Genomic DNA, 25,894 nt, shown 5'->3' on the forward strand with positions numbered 1-25,894 from the left:
CCAAGTTTCAAGGGGAGGACAGTTAGATGCTACCTCTTGATGGAAGAAGTGTCAGATAATTTTGTGGCCATCTCTAGTCCATCACAGCTGCTATGAATATTTTCCTCGTCTGATTATAGTTCCTTCAGTATTAGGAAACCAGTATCTTGCAGGAGGAGGGAGTATCAGTGACTCTAGCTGTGAGAGGCAGAAAAAGGAAGGAACTGACACAAATAAGCCAGGAGAGATGGCAAAGTTGCAGTTTTTGGGAAGGAAAAAGATCCAGCTTGGCAGTATACAACTGATGGTAGAGAGTTCAAGACTTATGCTGACCATTTAGTCCTCTCTCTTCTCCAAATCCAAACTTTGTATCAAGAGAAAACACCTGAAAACCACTTTCCTGAGGTATCTTAGTTTAGCTCCCTGTAAAAATGGACTCTATTGTGATGTTCCACCCTCAGCAATGGCCGAAGGCTGATTTAAGAAAAAGACACGTAAAGAGTTTACCTGCTCTTTTTTTAAAATGATTTTTTTAAACTTTAGTTTTACTGTTTTGTATTTGTTTGTTTATTGTTGTTGTTGTTTGGGGGGGAGGTAATTAGGTTTATTTACTAATTTTTTATTTTTCATGGAGGTACTGGGGATTGAACACAGAACCTCATGCATGCTAAGCAGGCACTCTATCAGTTGAGCTATATACCCTCCCCTCTACCTGCTCTTTTTTGGAACAGTATCTTAAGATACTTTCTATTAAGTAACAATAGCAATTTCTATTGCTTTGTTATTTGTTTGAAAATTGGCTTTCGAAAGTTGCTATAAGTGAAGAATAGACTAAAGCCTTGCAACTCCAACTGTGGTCTGTGGTCAGCATTACCTGAGATTCTGTTAAAAATGCAAATTTCAGGCCCCACCCCAGAGCTGGACTCCATTAGATTCGGACTCTTAATAACATTCTCGTATGTTTCCTGTGCAAACTAATATTGAGAAACTATTCTATGGAATATTTGATTATTTACAACATCATAATGGACTCCGGCTATGTTCCTCTTGATTTGTTTGCCTTATAGCACTTCAAATATTTTTGTCTTTATTATAAAAAACTGCCATAGATAACATCATTTGTCATATTAATTCCATTTTGGCATATATACATTTATTTTATAAGTCAGATCAGTAAAAAAAAGTTTGATAGTTTGTCTTACTAATAAATAATTGTCCTTTCTACCAATAATATATCCCAAGTCATCATGAAAAGATTAAATCTCTGAGATGTTAACAGGTACTGTATAAAAAATTTTCATGGTCACATCTTTTTGGAAATACTCATCATTGTTTTTTAATATTGTGTTAACAAACTATACTTGTTAAAAGTCTATCTTTACACTAGGGATTCTCAAAGAAGGCCTAGAATTTGCAGCACATCTTAATTCTGTTCAGGCTGCCATAAGGAAATACTTCATACTGGGTGGCTTATGAACAACAGAAATTCATTTCTCACAGTTCTAGATGCTGGGAAGTCCAAGGTCAGGGCACAGGCAGATTTGGTGTCAAGTGAGAGCTCATTTCTTGATTCATAGATGACCTTCTTGCTGTGTCCTCACATGGCAGAAGGCTGAGGGATCTTTTGGGAGTCTCTTTTGTAAGGTCACTAGTCCCATTCATGAGGGCTCTAATCTTATGACCTAATCACCTTTCAGAGGCCTCATCTTCTAATGCCATCACTTTGAGGGTTCGGATTTCAACCTATGACTCTTGTGAGGACACAAACATTCTGTTCATAACCCAGCATCTTCCTAAGTTATTTAAAAATTGAGCAAAATTTTTTAAGCAAAAGATATCTCAGGCTAATTCTTCAGGGCACATACCTTAAAAAATGCTTCCCTAGGTTATGAAAATGATATACCACTGTGTTTGCCTTGTTTTCAGGATACCAGAGAACACAGAAGTTGGTCTGGACCCTGTTTCCTACAGCTTTTTTTCAGCCAGGAGATTGCCATGTAGACTTACTATTCCTTACTTTTTTATTTTTTGATTTCTGATTTCATGATCATCATGTGTTATATTTGGGTTCTGTGTACTTCCTTTTTATTGCAAGGACCTCAAATCCATTGTAACGTTCGGGAGGGCACAAATCACAACTAAACACAATGTAATAATAACAATAGCAACAAAAACAATAATAGCTGACATTTATTGAGTACTTACTGTATACCAGGCTCTATGCTAAGTGCTTTTATGTGGATGACTGACCCCACATAACAACCTTATAGGGTATGTATTCCTGGATAGAAATACCCATTTGCAGATGGGTAAACTGGTAATCAGTACAGTTTGGTGACTCCAAGATCATGGTGCTTCCAAGAGACTCATGTATCAAATTCACATATTGACGTCCCTCCTCAGATCTAGACTAAGGTTTGCATGCAGGCCGACTGGCTCAGTCCTATAGTTAACACTCTTTATGCAGTATCACCAAAAAAAGACTCTAGAACAGGATTTTAAAAAACTTATTAAAGTTCTTGTGCTTTCAAGTTTAGATTACAACACTTGATATGTATATACATAGCAATTTTTAAAGCAATCATTTTTAAGGCTTTGGGTAACACTTGTTCTTGATTTATAAACTAACGTATCACCTTAAGGATTTTATATTACATCCATAAATTCAATAAGTGGCTCTTCTCTTTGTAGGTAGTTTATTTCAATTGTTTGACAGAACTTCTCTGGCAATATTAAGAAGTTGAAAAAAAATTACGTGGAATAGAGTTATCCTATAAAACCTGCCTTAGCAACCTTAATACAAAAGCCTATTAGTTCTCCATCACGAAAGCTGGAAAATTCACAAAGATAGGGAGAATCCAAGGGGATTTCTAAATCCTTTTTTTGTTATTGATCCCTTAAGCCATCTGATGAATCATGTGGACCCCCTTCTGAGAAAACTTACTACATATTTTTAAATATGAAATAGAAAGTACATAAAGTTGTAAAGAAAACCAATTGTACTGAAGTACAATTATCAAAACATGGAATACATTTGTGGCATACTAATAGATGTGATTTATTAAATACGCTGATTAACAAGATGTAGAAGAGAATTGAATGGCCATCGTCATTTCCAAACAGTGATGAGTATAAGCTGGGTAGAGAGGTATTTGTAACAGGTGTTATGTGATATTAAAAAAAAAAATCTCTGTTGTTTGTGATAAAAACTCATGTACTGTTAATCGTGCTTAATTGCCTAAAATCATAAAGAAAGAAAATGGTAGATTTATTTTAGATACTACAGAAAATAAAGATGTAATTTTTTTCTATCTAAATTTCAGGGACCCCATGAAATCATGAACCTCCTTCCCTTGTCCCTGTGGAGCTCAGGCTGAGAACCTCTCAGAGTTTAATCTTTTCCTTTTATTTGATGGCAGCTATACAACCTATTACGATTCCATTTCTGTCTCTACTTTTGGAAAGCCCTAGGATAAGTGTTTGCTAATTTGTAGTAGCTATTCTTAGCTTTTACATTTTTATTGTATTTGCATCTTTTCTCCTAGCCTTCTTTAGACACTAGACACAGAATAGGAGAATGTGAGTACAGGGAATGTCCTTAGAGAATAACCAGTGTAACCCACTGTGTTTTCAAAGAAGGAATGAATGCTCTGATGGGTGCCTTAGTGTACTCAAGGTTACATAGTCAGTGGAAGAGCTTAGCCTAGAACAGAGATTCTCAAAACATCATCTTTGTTGCACTTGCATCAGAATCATCTGGCAACCTGTATTTTTAACAGGCTCATCCAGGTGGTTCTGACACCTACTGAAGTCTGAGAAACAGAGGCCTGAGTCATGAATGCCTAGTTTTGGAAGCTGGTTCTTTCCTACTAAAGCATACTGCCAGATATATATAGATATAGATATAGATATAGATACAGATGTTTATATCTATATCTAAATGAGGAGGAAAGAAAATGAATCAAAATCACAGAAAGGCTGGTAACCAGTAATCTCAAGAGCCCACATTTATGGATCAGTTTTTAAAAGGAGGAGGGGTACTCATTCCCAGGTAATTGGAAGGAAGCAGGAGGGAGTCCATGATGGAATGGCATGTGTCCTGAGGACCCAGAGGACAGAGTTATATAAGCACTTCAGTAATCATACAGAACTCGAAAAGGAAACTAAAAGAATGGAAGACTGAATGAAATCAAGGCTGATAATTGATAAGGCGAGTAAGATGAAGAGTTGAGGGAGTGAAAGAGACTGGACTGATGATGAGGTCATAACTACTACTAAGGCAAATTGAGTGTAAAAGGAATAGTAAGTTGAGACACTGGAGTCTCCCTATGGCCTCTCTTGCCCTCTTCCATATCTTTCCAGAGAGATCTTTATAAAATGCAAATTAAATCATAGCCCTCCTCTACTTAAAACCCGTTCAAAGCCTTTCCATTGCATGTAGAATATCATCTATACTATGACTTACCCCTTATCCCTCTTTGGCTACTAACTTCTTTTAGTGTCACTCTCCCTATTTCCCCCTGTGCATGCTGTCCCCCCATCTGTAATTATATTTTCACCTCCCTTCTTCAAGGGTCTGTCCCTATCTCATCTTTCAGATCTTACCTTGAATGTCACCTTCTCAGAAAGAATTTCTTATCTATGTAGCTTGAACCTGTAATTCTCTTTCTGATAACTCTATTGTTGTCTTAGCATCTGAAACCTTATAATGTGTAATCTTACACTTACCTATTTACTTGTTTCTTGTTTATCTCCCTTGGGAGATAGTAAGCTCCAAAAATGTAGAAACTGAGTCATTATCCACCCAATGTTCATGTCATGTCATATTGTAGATACTCAGTAAATATTTGTTGAATTTTAAAATGGGGAGAGAAGGTTCAAGAATAGCAGACTGTGATTAGAAGGAGTAATTCACTATAACCCATGAGGTAGAATAATTCAAGGTGGGTGAGGAGGTATGAACTGAATGTGTGTATGGATGCAAAGCAATGATCAAAGCCATTGGAACTTAGCAGATCAAAGAGCTATGAGGTAAATGCATTAAATATTATGATCAATAGCACGTTGGTCATGATGGCATGTCAACCTGTAAGTTTCAAGGGGCTCATGTCACATCAAGTTATCAGGGATCACAGGACCATAGGCATCCTCACTTGGAGTCTTCTGCTGATAAAGTTAATTCATGCTGTCTGTTTTTGCCTGTTGGCTTCTATGCTCAAATCACCGCCAGAGATGACTGAGGTCCCGTCAAGCCCTCAGCTATCACGTTCTTTTCTGCATCCCTTTCATAGCAATTTAGGGATACCTCAAGTGCCCCAGGGAATCCCTTTAATCTCACCTGCTTTGACGCCTGACTCATCTGTTGCCTTTTCTACTGCACTGGTGCTATAGAGATGGAGGGGAGGACTCTCCAATCTCCCAGTCTATATCCTAACAAGCCAGGCACAGGTTTTCGCAGATCTGGGATCTCCCCTACATATCTAGGGTTTTTGGGACTTGATCTCAGAGTGAGAGTGGGATGATGCAGTCCCTTCTCAGAAACTCACAATAATGCCTATTTGTCTTACTCACCATAATTCATTTCAGTCGTGTCCTTTTCCAGCTGTTAAACTTTATCTCCTTTGGAATGAGGCACACTTGATTCTACATCATCATTCAGTTTTCCCAACTCATTTATGGGATGGATAATATGTCATTGTACTTAATATACTGAGGATTTTGCAATGCACAATTTTGATCTTTGCCATAGATTTCAGATGTTACATAGAAACTTTAGTGTCTTTTTCTTTGCATTTTCATGGTAACGAACTTATACTTGGGGAAGTACACATGTATAGATTCCAAGAATTGGGGGAAACCACCAGCTAATAATATGTCAAAATGTTAACCTGCCACATGATCTTAGACATGAGGAATGCCTTATTCTCTCCAGGCTGCTATAAAAAATACTAGAGATTGAGTGACTTTATAAACAACAAATCTGTTTTTCTCACAGTCGTATCCTCACATGGTGGAAGGAGCTAGGGAGCTCTGTGGGGCCTCTTTCATAAGGGAACTAATCTCATTTATGAGGGCTTACCCTCATGACTTAAGTACCTTGCAAAGGCCCCACCTCCTAATGGATATTAGGATTTCAACATGTGAATTTGGGTGGCACATAAAAATTTAAACCATAGCAAGGGGAAAAGAGAGGCAAGCCTTTAACTTGTTATGATTGCAGGTAAATGAAAATGAAGATTAAATTCTAAGTAAGAAGAGCTTGTGGTGGGGTAACTGAGGCTGAGGGCATAAAGGCAACTGTTCAAAATACTTTAGGGTTTCAGAAGACAGTGAGGAGACTTAGGAGGTGGACTAATGGTGAGGGTGAAAGGAACAACGGAACAAGATAGAAAGGAATAAATATATGGAAAAATATATGAAAGAAAGATCACAGCCTGGAGGAGTGTGGTTCTACCCAAAGCTGGAATTGAAGCTTACAGCAAGGAATCAAGGAAAAGGCATTTTAAAAATGATAGGATATGGTATGAAGAATCTTCAAAACACTGGCCAAGCAAGCAAGCAAACAAACAAAAAACATTAGGGCTGTACTTCATTATTGATTAGATTCTGGTTCCAACCAGCAGTTTTATTCAACGTGATGCCAGGTACTGTTATGACAGTTTCATCCCAGATGTGCATGTTAGCTGTTGACAAGTTGGTGCCATTTATTACTGCCATTACATTTTGTAAAGATATGTAAGTTATATTTCTGCATTATTTTGTTTTGATTATTTTTGCCTTGTATTGTCTGTTATGTATCAGTTGAACAGGCGTTTATTCTTAAAAGTTTAGAATTGTTATAATTCTTCTTTAATTTATGGTGGATCATGCATAAAAATACAGGAAGATTGTAGCACTTTACCATGGCTGTTTTCCCCATATTAAGCCCAATTGGTTTTTAAAGATTAATTTGTGGTCAAATTGATTTTCATCACCAAAGACTACATTAAGGAAGGTGAAGACCATTTTAATGAACATGTATATTTTTAAGTGCCTCTAAGGAGCTGTTAAGATTGGGTTATGAGAAAGTTGTTAGTAACTGAAGTGTTATTATACAAGATGATGCCTGTTTTGTGAACTACAGCAGGTAAAAATGTTTAGTATTCAGTATTTTTTCCACACATGCATTCATGAATCAGTTCCTGTTGATCTGTTTCCTCATGGATTGCCCATACAGTTATATTAGGTATACAATAGGAAAGTGATAGAATTATCGAAGGTTGATGAACATAAATATCAAAGAGTAGGCTTTTGATAAATTAGCTTCTAGATCCTTGTACTCAAAACAGTCATACCATGCTGAGTATATTCCCTTAAATGAGAAAGTCAAGATAATTCTCATGATTTGAAAACTCTCAAATTGCCTAGATTTGAAGAATCATCTTTTCATCTTAGACACGGGCATGTTTTAACTTCTGGTCCTCATAATACAGTCTAAGATAAACATGACTATGGACTCTTAACGGGAACATAGTGGGGGGATGCCAATGCAAGGATCTATTTTTTAATGGAATAAGAATGCAGGCTTCACCATGATACCTCTTTTTTCAAAATAAATTTTTATAGATTTTGTTTAATTATGCAAGGAAACATTTATCATAGGAGGTTCAATAAAGTCAGTAAACAAAAAATAGGAATGTGAGGTAGGGATGAAGCTATAGCCTTCAGATTTTGAGGGAATGGATTTGAAACTGAGCTTAAACACCTTGGTGAATTTACTTAAAACTTCTGAATCTTAGTAACCTCATCACAAATTCCTTCTAAGATCAAACAGAATAAAGTTGACACTGTTCATAAAATCCTTAGAACATTTCAGTTTAGTTAAGACACACTAAAAAATGGCACTCGGATTGATGAAGGAGGGGTACAGAGAGTTAAGGAGGAGATTGAAAAGAGGAAGACAAAGACAAAGAGGAAGAGAAAGACAATAAAGATAATTTAAGTTTGAAAAAAAATATGCTTATATGTGAATAGAAAAAGTCTGCAAAAATACACCACTATGTTGACACTAGTTGAGTGATGAGATTATAACTTTTATTTCCCTGTAATATGTTTTTCTATATCATTTTTTTTCACAAGGTACACTTACTTATTTTAAAATCAGAAGTCATTTTTAAAACCAAACAATTAAAATAAATATTTTTCCATTTAAAATTTTATTTTATGTTTAAACCTCCATCTCAGATCTTGTAGTCTAAGTTAAACAAAAGATTGCTAATGCATTCCCACTAATAATTAAATTTAAGAGACTAAGTAAGATCATTCAACCAGGTGAGTGAGCATCAACCTTGTAAAAAATGTATACGTATTTGGTATTCTTTATAAAAAATCTAAGGAGGGGAAGGTGTATCTCAAGTGGTAGAGCCCATGCTTAGCATGCACGAGGTCCTGGGGTCAATCTCCAGTACCTCCTCTAAAAATGAATAAATAAAGCTAATTACCTCCTTCCCCCACCACAAAAGAAGTGAGAAAAAAAAAAAAACAAAAAAATGAAGGGAAAAAAATCTAGTAATTATTATATATTTAAGCCAAGATAATTTGTTTCTTTTTTGCTTGCTACTATTTTTGGAAAGTTGTTGTATTTATAAAATACAACATTTTGCTCAACAGTGTTTTATAATTAGCAAATGTTTGATGTTGTTAAAGATGCATTACTGAATTAGGCACCTTTTATAGTTAAGTCATGTAATAGAAAAGTCCTTGTAAAAAATTCTATTTAAAGAGATATTAAAGTTTTTTTCCCCCATGTTTTAAATAAACAGATGTCTATTAAGATTTTCTAATTAATTTAAAAAACAGTTTCAAATTTTTCTCGTGCACTTTGGGAAGAGAAAGTGTCAGACCTAGCTACTTCCCTTTGGCTGTTATTCAGCTTAATTTATTTAAAAACGTATTATTCTAGAAACACTAATGGAAGGTGACAGTTTAATTCACAGAAAATTCTTTTTGATTCACTATTTTTGTTTTGAAAATGTCTGAATGATAAACCACTTGAAATTAGAGCTTATAATGAAGAAAATTAGATAAACAGTAATTTTTATCTAAAGTGACAACAGAGTAAAAAAATCTAGCAAATGGGAGAACAAAAGTCTTCCTTTTTTTTAACTTCTCATAAGACTCAAGTGAACTTCAGATGAACATATTGAGCAAGAAATATCTTTGTTGTATTTGCAATGTATAACTACCACATAAGAGTTAAAAAAACACATTTTATTAAAGGTGGCATTATATATCCTTTTAAGATGGGCACTGTTGTATTGTTTTAATTGTTCCATGAAGCTGAGAATTTAAACAAGAGAGCTTTGTTAAACTTTTTTTTTTTCAAAATGGAATTGGTGGGGCTCTGTAGAGTGTATTGATTGCTCTTTTCCAGATAATTCATTGAGTCAAATCTGTATAGACAGTGACTTTTTTGCCTATATTCAATTTCAGGAGTGAAATGTTTTCTAGCTTGAAGTTTTTCTTCACAGAAGTTTCAAAGGCTTTTTAAAAAATATTTCATATTTTATTTATTTTTACAATACAATTTAATTTTCCAGACTTCTTTCTCCTGTATAGAAATAAACTTTCATATATGAACATGTATCAGGTATTGCTGTGTAAGAAGCTAGCTTGAAACTCAGTAGGTTAAAACAACTACTATTTATTTTTCTTTTGGATCTTCAGATCAGCCAGGCAGTTCTTCAGCTCTCTGCTGGGATTCATGTGTCTCTAGTCAGCTGTAGGTTGACCAGGTGACTTTGCTGATCTTGGCTGAGCGCTCTCATGTGTCTGGTTGTCAGCTAGTCTGGGGTGACCTTATCTAGGACTACTGGGGTAACTTGGTTCTGCATCACATGTCTCGCCTTGCAGTTCTGTGGCTCAGGCATGTTCTTAGTGATGAAGGGAGAGGCATGAACAAGTGAGCAAAAGTGTTCAAACCTTTGTGAGGCCTACATTTGGAAGTAGAACACCATCATTTCCACTGCATTCTATTGGCCAACTCAAGGCAATGGCCAGCCTAGATTCCAGAGGTAGAGAAATAGAAACCACCTCTTCATGAAAGGAGCTGCAAAAGTTCCATTGCAAAGGGCATGGATTCAGGAAAAGATGAAATATTTGGCCCAGTTTTGTGGTTAATCTACCATAGATGGTGACCTCTGCTCCTGAAGAAACAAGTTCCAATGGAAAAGTAGATAACTGCATAGAATTTTAAGGAGCTCATATTTATAATATAAAGCAGTTGGTCCTAAACAACATGACTCTCTTGTCAAGTAATATTTCCACACAAGAATAGTGCTCTTGAATTACTAAGACTCCAAAATTAGCCTCTAAACAGTGCCAATATTGTTTTTCCTAAACAATACTAACTACCTTAAAACATCAGCTTAAATATTAATGTGAAAATATGATAAACACTTTAAATTAGATACCTGTTCAAAAGAATGAAAACAGGAGGCCATTAGATATTTGCCCAACCTCCTTTGGGTTGGCACACCAAGTAACCTCTGCTGTGGTCTCTCATACATCTCAAATCCTATCATCTCCCATCCCTCCATGTACCCTCTGTTCTGACACCTGATTTATCATGGATTAATATAATTTGATTTATCTGATCTTTGGCATCTGAAATGTCCCCCTTCTTGGCATCCTTGTCCTCTTTCCACATCTACTTGTAAATTCAGTTCTAGGATTTCTGCTTCTCTTATCCTCTGATGTGGAGATGACGTTTCTCTTTTTTGTGTTGGCACCACACTTACAGCACCACTATTGACAAGATTATAATACAGTGCTATAGTTATATTTGCTCAAATGCATGCATCTTCCTAGATTGTGACTAAAGCTGAAAAACAATGGCAATATCTTTCTTATCTTTCATCTTCCAAAGTATTTCTAGTACCGGCACAATAAAACAGTTAAATGATAACTGTTACATTTAATTGGATAATTTAACTACTCTCCCTCCTTTGACACATGAGGAAACTAAGCAGATTACTAAATCATTTATCCAACTTCACACAGTTGGGAAAAGTTAGAACTGCAATTAAATGGAGGCTTGTTTGACCCCAGATGCTATGTTCTTTATGATGTAACTGCATGAATCTCACATGGAAGACTTTCAATAGGTAATTGGCATGTTTGAGTGGATCTCTCAAGAAATAACTGCACTAAATGCACAAGTAGTTTTCCTTCTATTTACTATTATTTAATCCTCAGTAATTTTAAGAATTATATTTATTATATATTGATTTATAGCCTTCTAAGCTTTTAGTGTAGGGAATTGCTTTTGTACTTTAATTCCATTAACATTAAAAAGCCAGATTTTCCATATACCTTAGAGTGAAGTCTGCATATTAAAAATTTGTTCTGGTCTCTAGAGCGGTATTTACTAGATTTATTGAGGAACATACTGCCTGGCATACTGGACTTCTGAAGGAGTTAATAAACACCCCCAGGCCCCCCCCCCCAAGAGTGATATAACAATAGAAATTAAAGACACTGAAGAATTTTCCTTATGAACATATGTAGAATTATCACAGATACTTCCCTTCAGTTACTAATTCAACCTAAAATCAGAAGCAATTTTGGTCGTGGGCTATATAACTGTGTCTAGCCTTCAGAAACCTCAGGGGAAGGAAAAAGAATAAATTAGTTAAATTATTCTTAGTTTATTGAAAGACATTATGAAAATACACAATGAAACATATCTTAACAGTGACCTTAAATGGCATTATGGTCAAAGAAGCCCAGCTCAAACAGCAGTTACAAAGTAGAGAATGGTTAAGGAATCTGGAAATAGACTGCCTAGGTTTGGATTCATAGCTACCACTTATTTGCTGTTATGTATGTTCTCTGTGTCTCAGTTTTGTCATCTGTAAAATGGGAATGGTTTTAGTTGATTGGTATGAGTATTAATTAGAATAACCCATGTACATTGCACAGAACTGTGGCTGACATAAACTAAGCACTGAATGTTTATTACTCATGTCACTACAGAATATGTGAAGTTGAATTATATCAAATTGCCGATTTTCTATCATATTTGACTAGAGAATTAAGAAATTCATATAGTTCAACTTATTGGAAAGAAAGAGGTATAGTGGGGACAGGAGCTCTTATTTAAATATTCCATCCTATGTAACTTTTGTCCTTTCTGTATATTTCCTGTTCCCTTGATTTGGCACTGCTTATTGGCTGACCCACCTCATAAGCATGGAAGAAGAGAAAATGTATAGTCCAAGGCTGACTTTCTAATAGGTGGAGGCAGGGAATAATTAGGAAGAGGCTAATGTCTTGTCACAGAATTATTCACACACAACTGCACTGCTGCTTAGTTGAGAAATTATAAGAATGCTAATTTTATTTATGACATTTATATTTATTAATTGAAGGCATCTTTAAATGCTCTTTGGCCATACAGTCTCATTCTACTGTATGTGAACAAGCCTGAATAGCTCTCTCTCCCTCTGCATTTGCCTGAAGCTAAGTACTAATAGTTGCATTTCTTAGTGAATGCCCATTGTGTTACAGTGGTGTTTTTTTTTTTTTCTTTTCGAGGAATCAGAGTGTTATTTAGATCCTTTGAAATGAAGTGCTTCATCTTGCAAACCTTATACTATACTTTTTCTGTTACAAAAGCCACTACTGGGACAGAATATGACCAACCACCATTTCCTTCACTGGCTGTCTCAAGCTTAAATCTTAATCTATGTGATTCAATAGAAAAATTGAATTTAAGATTCAGAATTTTAAATTTACAGGGATTATTTAAAGGTGTTATAAGAAAATAAACTATAATCATGATTTGTAAGGTTTCCACATATTTTAAAATAACTATTTGTGAATTATATTAAGGTTATATCTAGAAATATAAGACACAAATTACTTAAAATTTTACTGATCTTTTTGTTTCAGGATAACTGGTAATTGAATTTTAGTGATCTCTCTAATTTACAGATAAGAAAACATAGGCCTAGGTTAAGAATTCAGTTTTATTACAAAGCATATTAAAGATAGACCTGAACAGACAGCAAACTATACTGACTTTTGGTTAAGCACACTTTACTTTGGGGTTTATAATAGGCCGTTTACAGATAATGACTTGATTTCCATTAACTATTGTTGTGACTGCTGTTGAAAGTTCTAATGTACAATCTGGTTGAATCTTTTCTTGTGTACTTAACGGTGTAACATACACATTGGGTCCTAGTGATAATGTTTTATAAAGAGTTAGTGCCAAATAACATTTTCTATCTGGAGAGAAGGTAAAACTATTATATTATCTAACTTAGCTCTTGAGCACTTCTTAGCTTCAAGGAATGACTTGGATTTTTTAAAAAAATTATCTTTGTAGCCCAGATTTTAGTGTGGTTTCTGGTATGTAGAAGTCTAAAAGTATTTGATGCTGAGCAGTAATGAATAATATATGTTAATTTTCATCTGTGAAAGCCCACTAAACACTCCAGTACTTTGAAACCTCTTAAAGAAATGTCCCAGTGATACATTTGGATCTTTGAAGAAACATTACCAGAGACAGAAATAATATCGAAGGCTTGGGGAGGATCATTTGGTCCTTCATTGATTTTCTGACATGGGCATCCTTGACATTGATCTGGTGGATCAAAGGAATTGTTTTCCCTGTCTGGGGGGTTGAATGTCTTTGGTTTGTCCCTCAGGGTCCACTCTCCATCTTTCTCTTCCCTGGGAGTCTGACCTCTGTGGATGATATCAGCAGACTCCCTTGCCCTCTGGCTTCCAGTTGGTTTCAGATCTTGGGAGCATTTACAGGAGCTCAGGGAGAGGGAGGAAAGAAATAGGTCATTTATTCACTGCGGGATGGCTGCATTCATCACCCAAATAGCAAAGCTCCTGTCAGGTGACCTTCTCAGCTCTCTCTTCATTCAAGAACCAGTAACCACTCTCTTTCTCTTTACTCCTGTGAGTCTAGGAGTGATACTTGCAGTTGTCTGTGACCAGTTCTGATGGTTTCTTTATACTCTGCTCTCATCTTTGGAAATTGCCCTGTATTAAACCCTCCTCAAGTTATCCCAGTCCTGCTAGGATCCTGGCACCCTCAAAGGAGAGTCCTTCTCTCTATCTCCAGGTGATGCCATTTAACAAGGAGGAGGATGGGAGGAATGTAATTAGGGCTTGTGGAGCATTTCCTATGCCAATAAACATGCTGCACACCTTATATTTATTAACCCATTTTATCCCCATACTAATACTTTGGAGATGATCTCTTCTGTGACTTTGAGGTGAAAATCACAAGGAAAATTTGGGAAAATATGGATTATTAGTCTTAAATAATTTGGAATAAATTCATGACAGCTAACATTTATTGAATGTCTCTTAGAACGAAGCACTGTTCTAAGTGCATTTAAACTTCACAGCATCACCACACATTAGGTAATGGTACATTCCTGTCTTACAGATAATAAAAGGTTAGACACAGTGAGATTAAGTTATTTGCTCATAACACACTGCTGAAATATGGCAGAGCTTGGATTTGAACCAAGGCTTTCTGGGTGCAGAGAGAAGATTCTCACTCACAGTATTACACTACTTTCCTGTGCTTTGTAAAACATACTTCGTTAGTGCAACTTTTTTTTTTTCCTTCCAAGTTCTCTGTGCCTAAACCTTATGCCTTTCAACTGTTAGTTTCCTAAAATGAAATACTAAACCAGCATTGTTCTCCTGTTTTTAAGAGACTCTTTTCAAGGCAAAACTAATCTATGGCACTAAAAGTCAATAGAGTAGTCTTCCTTGAAAGGGCTAGTACACAGAATAGGGTGTGAAAAAGCTCTGAGGATGCTGGCATATTCTTTTTCTCTATGTGGGTGATGATAATATAAATGTGTTCAGTTTGTAAAGATTCACTGAACTGACATTTAAGATATGTGTACTCTCCTGTATGTATATTATACCTCAATAAAATTATCTTATAAAATAGTTTTTTACAACTCACCCTTAAGAAAACAATCACCTGTGAAAGCTGCCTATTTATCCTACAGTGGGTTGCATTATTTTTTTGGGAGCTGGTCAGCAGGATTTATCAGTAAGTTTCGAATCAGTGTTGCCCTCCTTTTTGGTGTTTCTGTTGCTCTTGGTGTTTCTGATATCTAAAGATTTGGAATCACAGAGAAGTATCTCGGCTTTCTCAGGAACACAGATAGTTGGAGGCTGACCTTTCTGTAACCAGGAGGCCATGCTAAATTACTCCTGTGCTCTTTACCTTTTATTGGAACATTGTATTGATCTCTTTGTATTTTCAGGTTAAAAGATTGACACAACTCTGAAGAGTCAGAATCTCTTTAAATACTTTCAAATTAATTTCTGTCCCTTTCTCAATTTTTTTTCACTTTGACTTCTTTCACTTTGTTTATGCCACTTAGCAATCAACCTGTGTGAGTCTCTTTCCAAACACTGTATAAAGATACAATGAAATTAATATAAATACAAAATTTCTTTATGTCATCCATACAGTGATCTGGAAGGATTGTTGTCTCATTTTATGATCCTTTTGTCTTGATATTTTGGTTAGCGAAGAAGACAATATGTAAGTAAATGTAGAAAACTGCTAAGTAATACCAAAATTTTCACTTTTCAAAGAAACTCTTAGTCATGAAAGGGATTGAAGACAGTCACAGGGTCTAATGCCCCAAAGAACATTTAATGTTTTATGTGTTTTATAAAATAATTTTCAGGCACTTGAAAAGAAAGCCATTAAAGATAGGGAATTTTTAAAGGAAATATTACTGTTTTCATGATGTAAATGTCACTTGCAATGAAAAGACATGATAGATGTCTTTCAGAGAAGATGAAAAGGGAAGAAAACAAAAGAAGATTTAATTAAAAGTAACCAAAAGAACAAACAAACAAACAAAGATAAAGAGCTTGAAGCCTCTGAGTGTTTCCCCTGTGCTATCAACATTTAGTTGTATTAGTAATTGCATGTTGAGGGACATCTTCCCTCCTTGACTTTCACTCTTACAGGAGTACCAAACTAAGAGAAAACAGACTTGCCCAAGACAGTGCAGCTAGTGAATAAGAGACTTGGGTTCAAAAATCAGCTATTTTTGCCTCAGAAATATGTGCTATTTTTGCTATGTCATACCTATAATGCTATGGAATGAGAAGTTGAATCTAGGAAAGAAAAGAGATGTTTTGCTTTCCGTGGGGTATTCATACTCTAGAAAGACTAAACTCCTGAAAATCAATGAAGTTACAGGCTAAATATTGTACATTTCATTGAGCATCACTTTAATTAGACCTTAGGAGGGGAAATTTCAGTCAAAGTGCTTGAAATTACTTTTAAGTTAAAAATGTGTTAAGAGAGGAAGACAAAATCTCCATGAACTCTTCACATAAAACATATGCTTTCATAGAACTTTTGAACCTTGTAGTCAGTGTGTACTTTATACTGCCAGACTTACAGTAAATAAATTCAGTCTCATGTGCTGGAAAGATGCTTTAGTGGGACATTCTGAGAAGCCCTCTATTAGAGATTGGGGTGGATATAACAAATAGAAATTGGATTTCAGTTGTGATAGTTTAATTTATCATTGGTTGTATGAGTTTGAAAGTTATATATGAACTGTCTTTTTCTCTGTCACCTCGTTGCTCTTTAGGTGACCCAACTAGATGTGCCTGGAGACCTCTGATTAGCCTACAATCCTTCACTCCCACTTTATTTTGTTTGATTCCAGTTTAAAAGGGAGAACTATAGAATACCCTGGTCTATGTATAGAAATTTTAATCAAACAAGAGTCTGTTTGCCTTGTCAACTTTTGTCTAGACTCCTTGCTCAAAAGTATAAGCTTTCTAGTCTTCATATCTTGGATGCTAGATGATCCTTATGGCTTTGAAGTTCGTGCTTTATTCTGTGCCTCAATACTTACTCGTTTCAAAGTCCCTGCCCTTCGTCTTGAATGAACATTTTGCCACTCACATCCTTCCTGGTTTGACAGACTTTATTGTTCATCTGTCTGTCTGTCTGTCTATCTGTCTATCTATCTAGATATATATTTTTAATAAGAACAGATATTTCCGTCAACTAACTACATTTTATTTTCTTCAAAATTTGACACATTTCACTGTACAATATTCTTTTTGTCCATAAGTTTAGAAACCACACACTTCTCAAATGTATCTGTAAAATTTGCTCCTGAAAACAAAAAACACTTTAGCATTTTCAAGGCATTGTAGACCGCCATCCAGTTTGAAAATGAAATCTTAATATTACCCTCAAAATGCCAAATTATTCCAGGTTGTATATGAGGTTCTTGACAAAATTACTGCAAAGCATGCAGTTGTTTTCTTTACTTCTTAATAGAAAGCTTTCCTTAATGTTTCATGAAAATGACACTGTTGCTTTAAGATTTACTTGAACATTATGTGTTGTAAAAGTGCTTTTTAAAAATTCCAGTATCTTAGTGTTTTGTGTTTTCTTTTTCCCCTGTAATTTTCCATCCACACAATTTGAGTAGAATTTCAAAAGAATGACTTGTAGTTATCTTTGTCAAAACACATATGTGGCTCAATTCCCAAAGCTGGATGTAGAAGGACTGGTGGATTTCTTGCAGTGGTCAGTGTTCTCATTAAGTGAAACACTTAGGCTCTGACAGGACTTGTCATGGACATGGCTACCTCGCCTACAGGCCTGCAGGAGAGCCTGAATCCTCTGTCTTAAATCTTGGAAGCTTCAGAAGTATCTTTTGCTGAAAACCAGCGCTTTTCTTGATTTTCTTGACCTCTGTAAAATTTGAAGTTTGTGTGTGATCGAAGGAATGGATGCCCAGTACCCGAAGGCTAATGTTAGACCCATCACCTGACATTTCGAGGAAAGTATCCTGATCCCTAGACTATGGGCACTGGGTTCCTTTTACTGCTTCTAAGTAGTATCACCTTTTAGGAATATTTGTTTTCCCTGCTCGACTCAGAGTTCCACAAGGGCCAGGGTCACGTCCCTCTGATTTATTAGTGTATGCTCTAGCACCTCGCCCAGGTTTATTGGTGTTCAATAAACATCTGTCATTGATAAAATAGAGCTTTCTTGATAACTGGGGTGGTGAAAGAGTTGTGTATGATTTCATATGACTGGAGTGGAGGTTTTAAACCAGAAAAAGAAAATATTTGGAGGCATGACAGAAGAAATAAAATGTTTGAAAGATAATCAAGTGGAAGGAAGAAAAGGCCAAGGAAGCAGCATGATAAAATAGAAAGAACATGAGTCCGAGGAGTTAGACAGATCTGGGCCAAAATCTTGGCTTCCTCATCTTCCAGTTTTGTAACAAAGGGCCACATGTTCAACCTCTTTGTCTCATCTGTAAGATGAGTATATTATCACAGACCTCACAGAAATGACACAAAAATCACAAGATCACCTTACTTAGTGGAGTTTTTCTCATGAATAGTTACTCCAAAAATGTTAGATATTATTAGTATCTATTATTTTTCTTCAATATAATTTCCAAGTAAAGAAGCGAGACAGAGATGAAAAACTTTCACCAGCCTTGTTCAACTTAATTTAAATCATATCTTTCTAAAATTTGAGCCCTTTGATACAAGAATGAGGCAGCATGCAAAATAACCCAATGCAAAATGTCTTTGTGGAGAAAAGCATGTTCTGTGGGTGAAGGATGGTGAGCACTCTGTGACTGTGTATATTTCCAAGTACACAACATGATTATGTCTTACGTACCCACCGAAGGCCAATTGTTTGTGGTCTTTGTTTCTTTGTGTCTTTGCTTCTCCCTCCACGGGGCCCAAATGCCTGATAATTTACATTTTTTTCTCTCCTTCATAGAATCAGCATTCAAAAATTTGAGTTAATTAGATCAATTAGGCTTCAGATGTCCCACTCTTGTTGAAAAAAAAAAAGGGACACTATTATCTCATCTACAGAATAGAAACAGACGCAGACTTAGTAAACAGTCTTATGGTTACTGGGGAAAGGAGGTAGGAGGGGAAAAATTTGGGAGTTTGAGATTTATAAATGTTAGCCGCTATATATAAAAATAGATTTTTTAAAAGTTTCTTCTGTATAGCACAGGGAACTATTTCAATATCTTGTAATAACCTTTAATGGAAAAAAAAATGAAAACAAATATATGTCTGTATATGTATATATATATCTGTATTTCTGCATGACGGGGATACTGTGCTATATACCAGAGATAGACACATTGTAATTGACTGTACTTCAATTAAAAAATACGTATTTAAGTAGATTTGACCTAATGATGATATATTGGTTTTTGTGTTTTACTTGGAGGATCTCTTTTCATTAATCGCCCTTGGTAGATTAAGAATTAGATGCATTAAATATTCTTAAATATAGCTTTAAATTTTAAAGGGTATAATTGTGGAAATGGATCACTGGAAGCGTGCTTTATTTAATTGGGTGTATTTCTAATTTCAGTTTGGGAAACAGCACATAGAAAACCTCTTCAGTGACCTGCAGGATGGTAGATGCCTCCTAGACCTTCTTGAAGGCCTGACAGGGCAAAAACTGGTATGTGACTTACAGTATTTAAAAGAAAGTTCACATTAACCTCAGAAGGATTTTGGGCCAGAAGCAAACCATGTGTAGTTTTATGAGATCCAGTAAAATTCACTAATTTACTAATTACTGATTTAAGTAGCAATAGAGGACCTATTCCTAAATAAAGTAATCTTGCAGTATTATTTTTGTTTTTGCATCTTCTATCATATGCAGAACAAGAAGGTGAAATTTTCAGTAATATAATTTGTTATTTAACAAATATTATTTCCTATTATTTGGTATCTTTGTTATTGAATGCCTTTTTATAAGGCTTTTATACATAATGACCTTTCAAGTTGAATTTCATTTATTTTTTCAGTCTTTTTTCTTTTTTCTCTTTTCAGTTTTACTGAGATATAATTGACTTACAGTGCTGTACAGGTTTAAGGTGTAGAGCATAATGATTTGACTTACATCATGAAATGATTATCACAATAAGTTTAGTGAACATCCATCATCTCATATAGGTGCAAAATTACAGAAATTGGAAAAATATATTCTCCTTGTGATGAGAACTCTTAGGATTTAAGAACACTTAACATGAGATATGGAAAATGAAGAGTTGCTGTTCAATAAGTGTAAAGTTTCAGTCATGCAAGATGAAAAATTCCGGAGATCTGGTCTACAGCATTGTGTCTATGGTTAACAGTATTGTATTATGCACTTAAAATTTTTCTAGGAGGGCACATCTCATTTAGGAGTAAATATGGCATGTATCATAATGGTAGAATTTATAAAACTCCACAACTGAATGAGTTAATCCATATATTGTAATATGCTATGCAAATGTTAATTTAAAAATTACAGAACAAGATAAGACTTTGGGGATTGAGAATGAGGGTTAGAGAATGATGATTGAGGTTTTGAGCTTTAGTGACTAAGACAATTAAGGTAATATTGACAGAAATACTTTCCTTTAAGACTATTTGGCACTGTAGAATTTTGCTAGGCTCGAATCTCTTGAACTTTTCTTAAAAGTGTGGGAATTAACTCACACATGTCCTTATGCAGGCTGATGTTCCTCTTGGTGATCATGCAACTGGGCTGTAGAATGAAGGAGAGATCGTAACCAAACTTGCTTTCGTTAAAAAAAAGCTATCTTTTTTTCTTGAGGAATAGTTGATTCGTGCTAAGAAACTCTTATGACAAGGACAATTAACCCAAAGCACTTAAATTCTTTATATTAATGCCTCCCAGCCTGGGCTCATTTCAAAGATTTGAATTTAGAAGTGAAATGTATAAATTGTTTCATTTCTGGTAGATTGTCCTTCTCTCTGCTGGGCAGTCAACACTGTTTCATTTTGTTTTCAGCCAAAAGAAAAAGGATCCACAAGAGTTCATGCCCTGAACAATGTCAACAAGGCACTGCAGGTCTTGCAGAAAAATAATGTAAGTAGTGCCCTGGGCAGAATCTAGATACCATGAGACAGCATGCTTAATGTTTGAGTGAGGGCTTTGGCCCCAAATACAGAGAGACCATCTCAAGTTCTCTTGTAAATCAAAGAAGTTATTATCAGAGCATGTGTTCTACTTCCTGTGCGTCTGCTTGTGGCTAATGTGATTCAGGAAGTAAATGCATGCAGCCACGGGGAGCAGGGAAAGGCGTGACCCAGCCCTTATTGGCTGCTTTGTGTTGTTTTCAGATTTCACTTGACTTCTGTTTGGTAGACAGATTAAGTCCTGTGGTGAACTCAGTTCCTTACGGCAGTGTTTCGTGCAAAAAATGGCTTCTACTAGGCTGATTATTATTTTTTATGCATAAAATATGTTCACATATGGTGAGGATATAGTTTGAATTAAGGCAACATTTATTAGACAACACATCCAAGTATGAAAGTTACCCAGAAAAATCACTATTTCAACTCAGCGTAAGATCTGTAAATATTTTTTCTCTTCCTAAGTTTAATTTAGTTTAACTAGAAGGAAATATATGTGTGGTATTTGAAGAAGTCTACATTCATAACCTCAACAACTGTGTAGATTAAAGGAGTTCTTGTCTCCTTAGAGTGACTTTGAGATTCCTCCCCTCTATCATGACATTGGAGGCAGCCCTCCTTTCTTATTAACTTCCTACAATCTTTCTAATTGTGCAGTACATTTACCAGGCACTTTTAGTAGCTTCCTAATTGCATTACATCTCTCTTTCAAGGATAAATTCAAATAATTGATCACATGCTCTTAAAATAACCATAATTAGTGATAGATCAGTAATGATGTATACTCCCCCAAATATTGCTCAGTTCATCTGGCAGGGAGAGGACATCACTCTGGAAATGGAAGTGAAGGCTATGTAGCAATTGGTCAATTTTATGAAAGATTATGGCCATATTTAACCTATAAAAATTTTCACAAGCATGTATTTTTATTATTTTCCTGATGTGATTAACTATATTTTCAAATTTTCTGCAGCAGAATAAGATAGCCTATGGAATGCTTGGCTTATTATTAGTCCTACAGACCAGTATCATATAAATTAAGAAAACGTTTTAACAATATTGGAAACTTACACAAAGAAAATATCTTTTTAAATATCAATTCCTCATGTTCCATTACAAAGTATAAGAACAAGGAAAACAGCAGAAAATTCAAAGAATAATTAGATTCAGTCTGTATGAACTAGTTGATATGTTCCCACTAAGAAAATGTCATCTTAAAACACAGGCTCTTGGATCACCTCTAAAGTAGTGGATTAGGGTAGCTATAGATTTTATTTTTTGATAAGAGTTTCTTTTTTTCACATACTGATTATAAATTACGAATTTGTGGGTTTCTCTGTACATATTATAATTGTTAATTGCACAATTTTCAACATAGGACCAGAAGACATCCTGACAATAAAATAGAAAAGCCATAAAAGAAAATCTCTGTGCCTTTGGGAATAACCAGATACCTCTTAGATGTGAAACCAAAGACATGATTCAAACCCAGAAAAAAATTAACTTGGACTTCATAAAAATTATGAGTTGTTTTTATTTTCTGGATTTTGAGTCCTTAGTTGTATTTATTGCAAATATATTTTACTTCTCTGTGGATTAAATTTTTAACTCACTTTATCTTTGAGAAAAAGAAGTTCTTCATTTTGATGTAGTTCATTTTTATAAACTTTCACCGTAAATAATTTTATGTCTTGTTTAAGAAATATTTGCCTGCCAAAAGCCATTATGGTATAACATGTTTTTAGTTATCCATGTAAGTTTTATTATTTTACCATTTGAAGTTGGATCTATATTGATTATTGTATATGGTATGAGGAATGGGTTGATTCAGTTTTTTTTTCACTTAGAATCAAAATCACAACACCACTTATTGAAAAGAATGTTGCTTGCCCATTGCTCTCCAGTACTGTATCATAAAAATTTTTCAATACATACGTAGTTTTATTTCTAGACTTCAATTCACTTCCATTGTTCTATTTGTCTACACGTGCATGAATACCATGCCATGTGGAATACTGCAGTTTTATAATATAACTTCTTATCTGGTGCACTGGTTTCTCCCACTTTTTTCTTATTCAGTATTTTCTTGGCTATATTGGCCCTTTGTATTTCTGTGTTCATTTTACAGTCATCTTTTTACTTTCCACATAAATCTTCTTTTGAATATGATCAATATTGAGTTAAATCTGTAGATCAATTTGGGAAGAACTGACACTTACACTATTGAGTATATCAAGTTTCTCCTGCTATTTTCTTCTGTAGTTTATTTTTTCCTTTATAAATACTACCTTTATTCATAATAAAATATTAACTAAGAAAATTATTATTGCCCAATTAAAATTAAAATTAATTTTATAGTATATTATTTCCAATTTTCTATAATGGAAATCATGGTATGTACTTATTTTTTACTCTCTTATTATGTAGTTGATTGCTTTTTTTAATATATTTTTATTGAAGTACAGTCAGTTTACAATGTGTCAATTTCTGGTGTATAGCACAATACTTCAGTCATATAGGAACATATATTCATTTTCATATTCTTTTTAGCCATAACTTACTACAAGATATTCTAATATAGTTCCCTGTGCTGTACAGTATAAACTTGTTCATCTTGTAGTTTATTTTTTAAATTTTGTTTTACAAAATGAGAAAAAAATCCAATAAAAATATGGGCAACAAACTTGAAGAAAAATTTCACAAAAGAGGATGTTTAGAAGTTCAAGAATAATAAGAAAATATGTTTAACCTCAGCAGTAATTGGGGAAATGAAAATTGCAATGAGTTATCAGTACATACTCACAAAAAAGGCTAAAATTAGACTCATGATGTCAAGTGTAGATGAGGGTATGGAATAATCTGAACTCTCACAACTAACTGGTGGAAATGTAATTCAGACAACCATTGTAAATAGTTTGGCATTATATACTAAATGTGATGAAAATACACAGTTCTTATGACCCAATAATTTCATTCCTTGGCTTATAACAGAAATATATTTCTATGTTTGCCTATATATCTATATCTATATCTATATCTATATCTATATCTATAATATTCTTCTATTTATATGAAAGAATGTTCATAGCAGCTTCATTTGTAATAGCCAAAATTAGAATGAAAGTGAACAAATGATAGCTACACATAGTACACAAGATAGATCAAGTTCCTGAAGGAGATCTGAGGAAAAGAAGTGACACATGAAAGTATACCTACTGTATTTTTTCTTATAACCTTTTTTAAAAAATACATTTTTATCGAAGTACAGTCAGTTTACAATGTTGTGTCATTTCTTGTGTACAGCACAATACTTCAGTCATATAAGAACATATATATATTCATTTTCATATTCTTTTTAATCATAAGTTATTACAAGATATTGAGTATAGTTCCCTTTGCTATACAGTATAAACTTGTTGTTTATCTATTTTATATATAGTAGTTAGTATCTGCAAATCTTGAACTCCCAATTTATCCCTTCCCACCCACTTCCCTCCCTGGTAACCATAAGTCTGTTTTCTATGTCTGTGAGTCTGTTTCTGTTTTGTAAATAAGTTTGTCTTTTTTTTTTAGATTCCACATATGAATGATATCATATAGTATTTTTCTTTCTCTTTCTGGCTTATTTCACTTAGAATGACATTCTCCAGATCCATCCATGTTGCTGCAAATGGCATTATTTCATTCTTTTTTATGGCTGAGTAGTATTCCATTATATAAATATACCACAGCTTCTTTATCCATTCATCTTTCAATGGACATTTAAGTTGTTTCCATGTCTTGGTTATTGTAAATAGTGCTTCTGTGAACATTGGGGTACATGTATCTTTTTGAATTAAGGTTTGCTCTGAATACATGCCCATGAGTAGGATTGTTGGATCATATGGTAAGTCTATTTTTAATCTTTTGCGGAATCTCCATACTGTTTTCCATAATGGCTGCACCAAATTATATTCCCACCAACAGTGTAGGAGGGTTCCTTTTTCTCCATACCCTCTCCAGCATTTATTGTTTGTGGACTTTTGAATGATGGTCATTCTGACTGGTGTGAGGTGATACCTCATTGTAGTTCTGATTTGCATTTCTCTGATAATTAGTGATATTGAGCATCTTTTCTTGTGCCTATTGGACATTTGTATGTTTTCATTGGAGAATTGCTTGTTTAGGTCTGCCCATTTTTTGATTTTTTTTTTTTTATTAAATTGTATGAGCTGTTTATATATTCTGCAATTAAGCCCTTGTCAGTCTCATTATTTGCAAATATTTTCTCTCATTCTGTAGGTTGTCTTTTTGTTTTGCTTGTGGTTTCCTTTGCTGTGCAAAAGCTTACAAGTTTAATTAGGTCCCATTTGTTTATTTTTGCTTTCATTCCTATTCCTTGCATAGATTGTCCTAGGAGAACATTGCTGGAATCTATGTCAGAAATGTTTTGCCTATGTTTTCTTCTAAGAGGTTTATATTGTCTTGTCATATGTTTAAGTCTTTAAGTCATTTTGAGTTTATGTTTGTGTATGGTGTGAGGGAGTATTCTAACTTCATTGATTTACATGCAGTTGTCCAGTTTTCCCAACACCATTTGCTATACTCTTTTTTAATTAAAAATTTCAAAAATAGGTGAAGTATTTCCATAGGTTTAAAAGTCAAAAGAGTGGTTAGATTTTAGTGCAGGACGGGATCTTTGGACGTTTTGAAGATATTCCATGTTTTGACCTGGTGGTTGTCACACAGGTGCATTTGCTTTGAGAAAATTTATCAAGCTGTACACTTAAGTATATTTTTCTGTATGTAGGCTATAACATTTCTTAAAGTTTAAAAAGAGGCATATATGAAGGGAAAGGAAACCTGATGTTACAACCTCCCAAACTCCAAATTATGGCTATATTCATCAATATGACCATAGACCCATAGACCCTGT

At 34.6% G+C, this 25,894-nt stretch overlaps 1 protein-coding gene across 9 annotated transcripts in view; it reads left to right on the top strand.

The window, feature by feature from the left end:
- DMD (dystrophin) overlaps positions 1–25,894 on the top strand; it is a 1,947,932-nt gene that overhangs the window by 421,462 nt on the left and 1,500,576 nt on the right. For all 9 annotated transcript variants that reach the window (XM_064483309.1, XM_031445593.2, XM_064483311.1 and 6 more), the window contains exons 3-4: positions 19,421–19,513; positions 20,855–20,932. In XM_064483309.1, the coding sequence (XP_064339379.1) occupies positions 19,421–19,513; positions 20,855–20,932 (171 nt within the window). The remainder of the gene's footprint in view (positions 1–19,420; positions 19,514–20,854; positions 20,933–25,894) is intronic.

The sequence above is a fragment of the Camelus dromedarius genome, chromosome X, assembly GCF_036321535.1.
Source record: "Camelus dromedarius isolate mCamDro1 chromosome X, mCamDro1.pat, whole genome shotgun sequence".
In the NCBI taxonomy this organism is placed as follows: Eukaryota; Metazoa; Chordata; class Mammalia; order Artiodactyla; family Camelidae; genus Camelus; species Camelus dromedarius.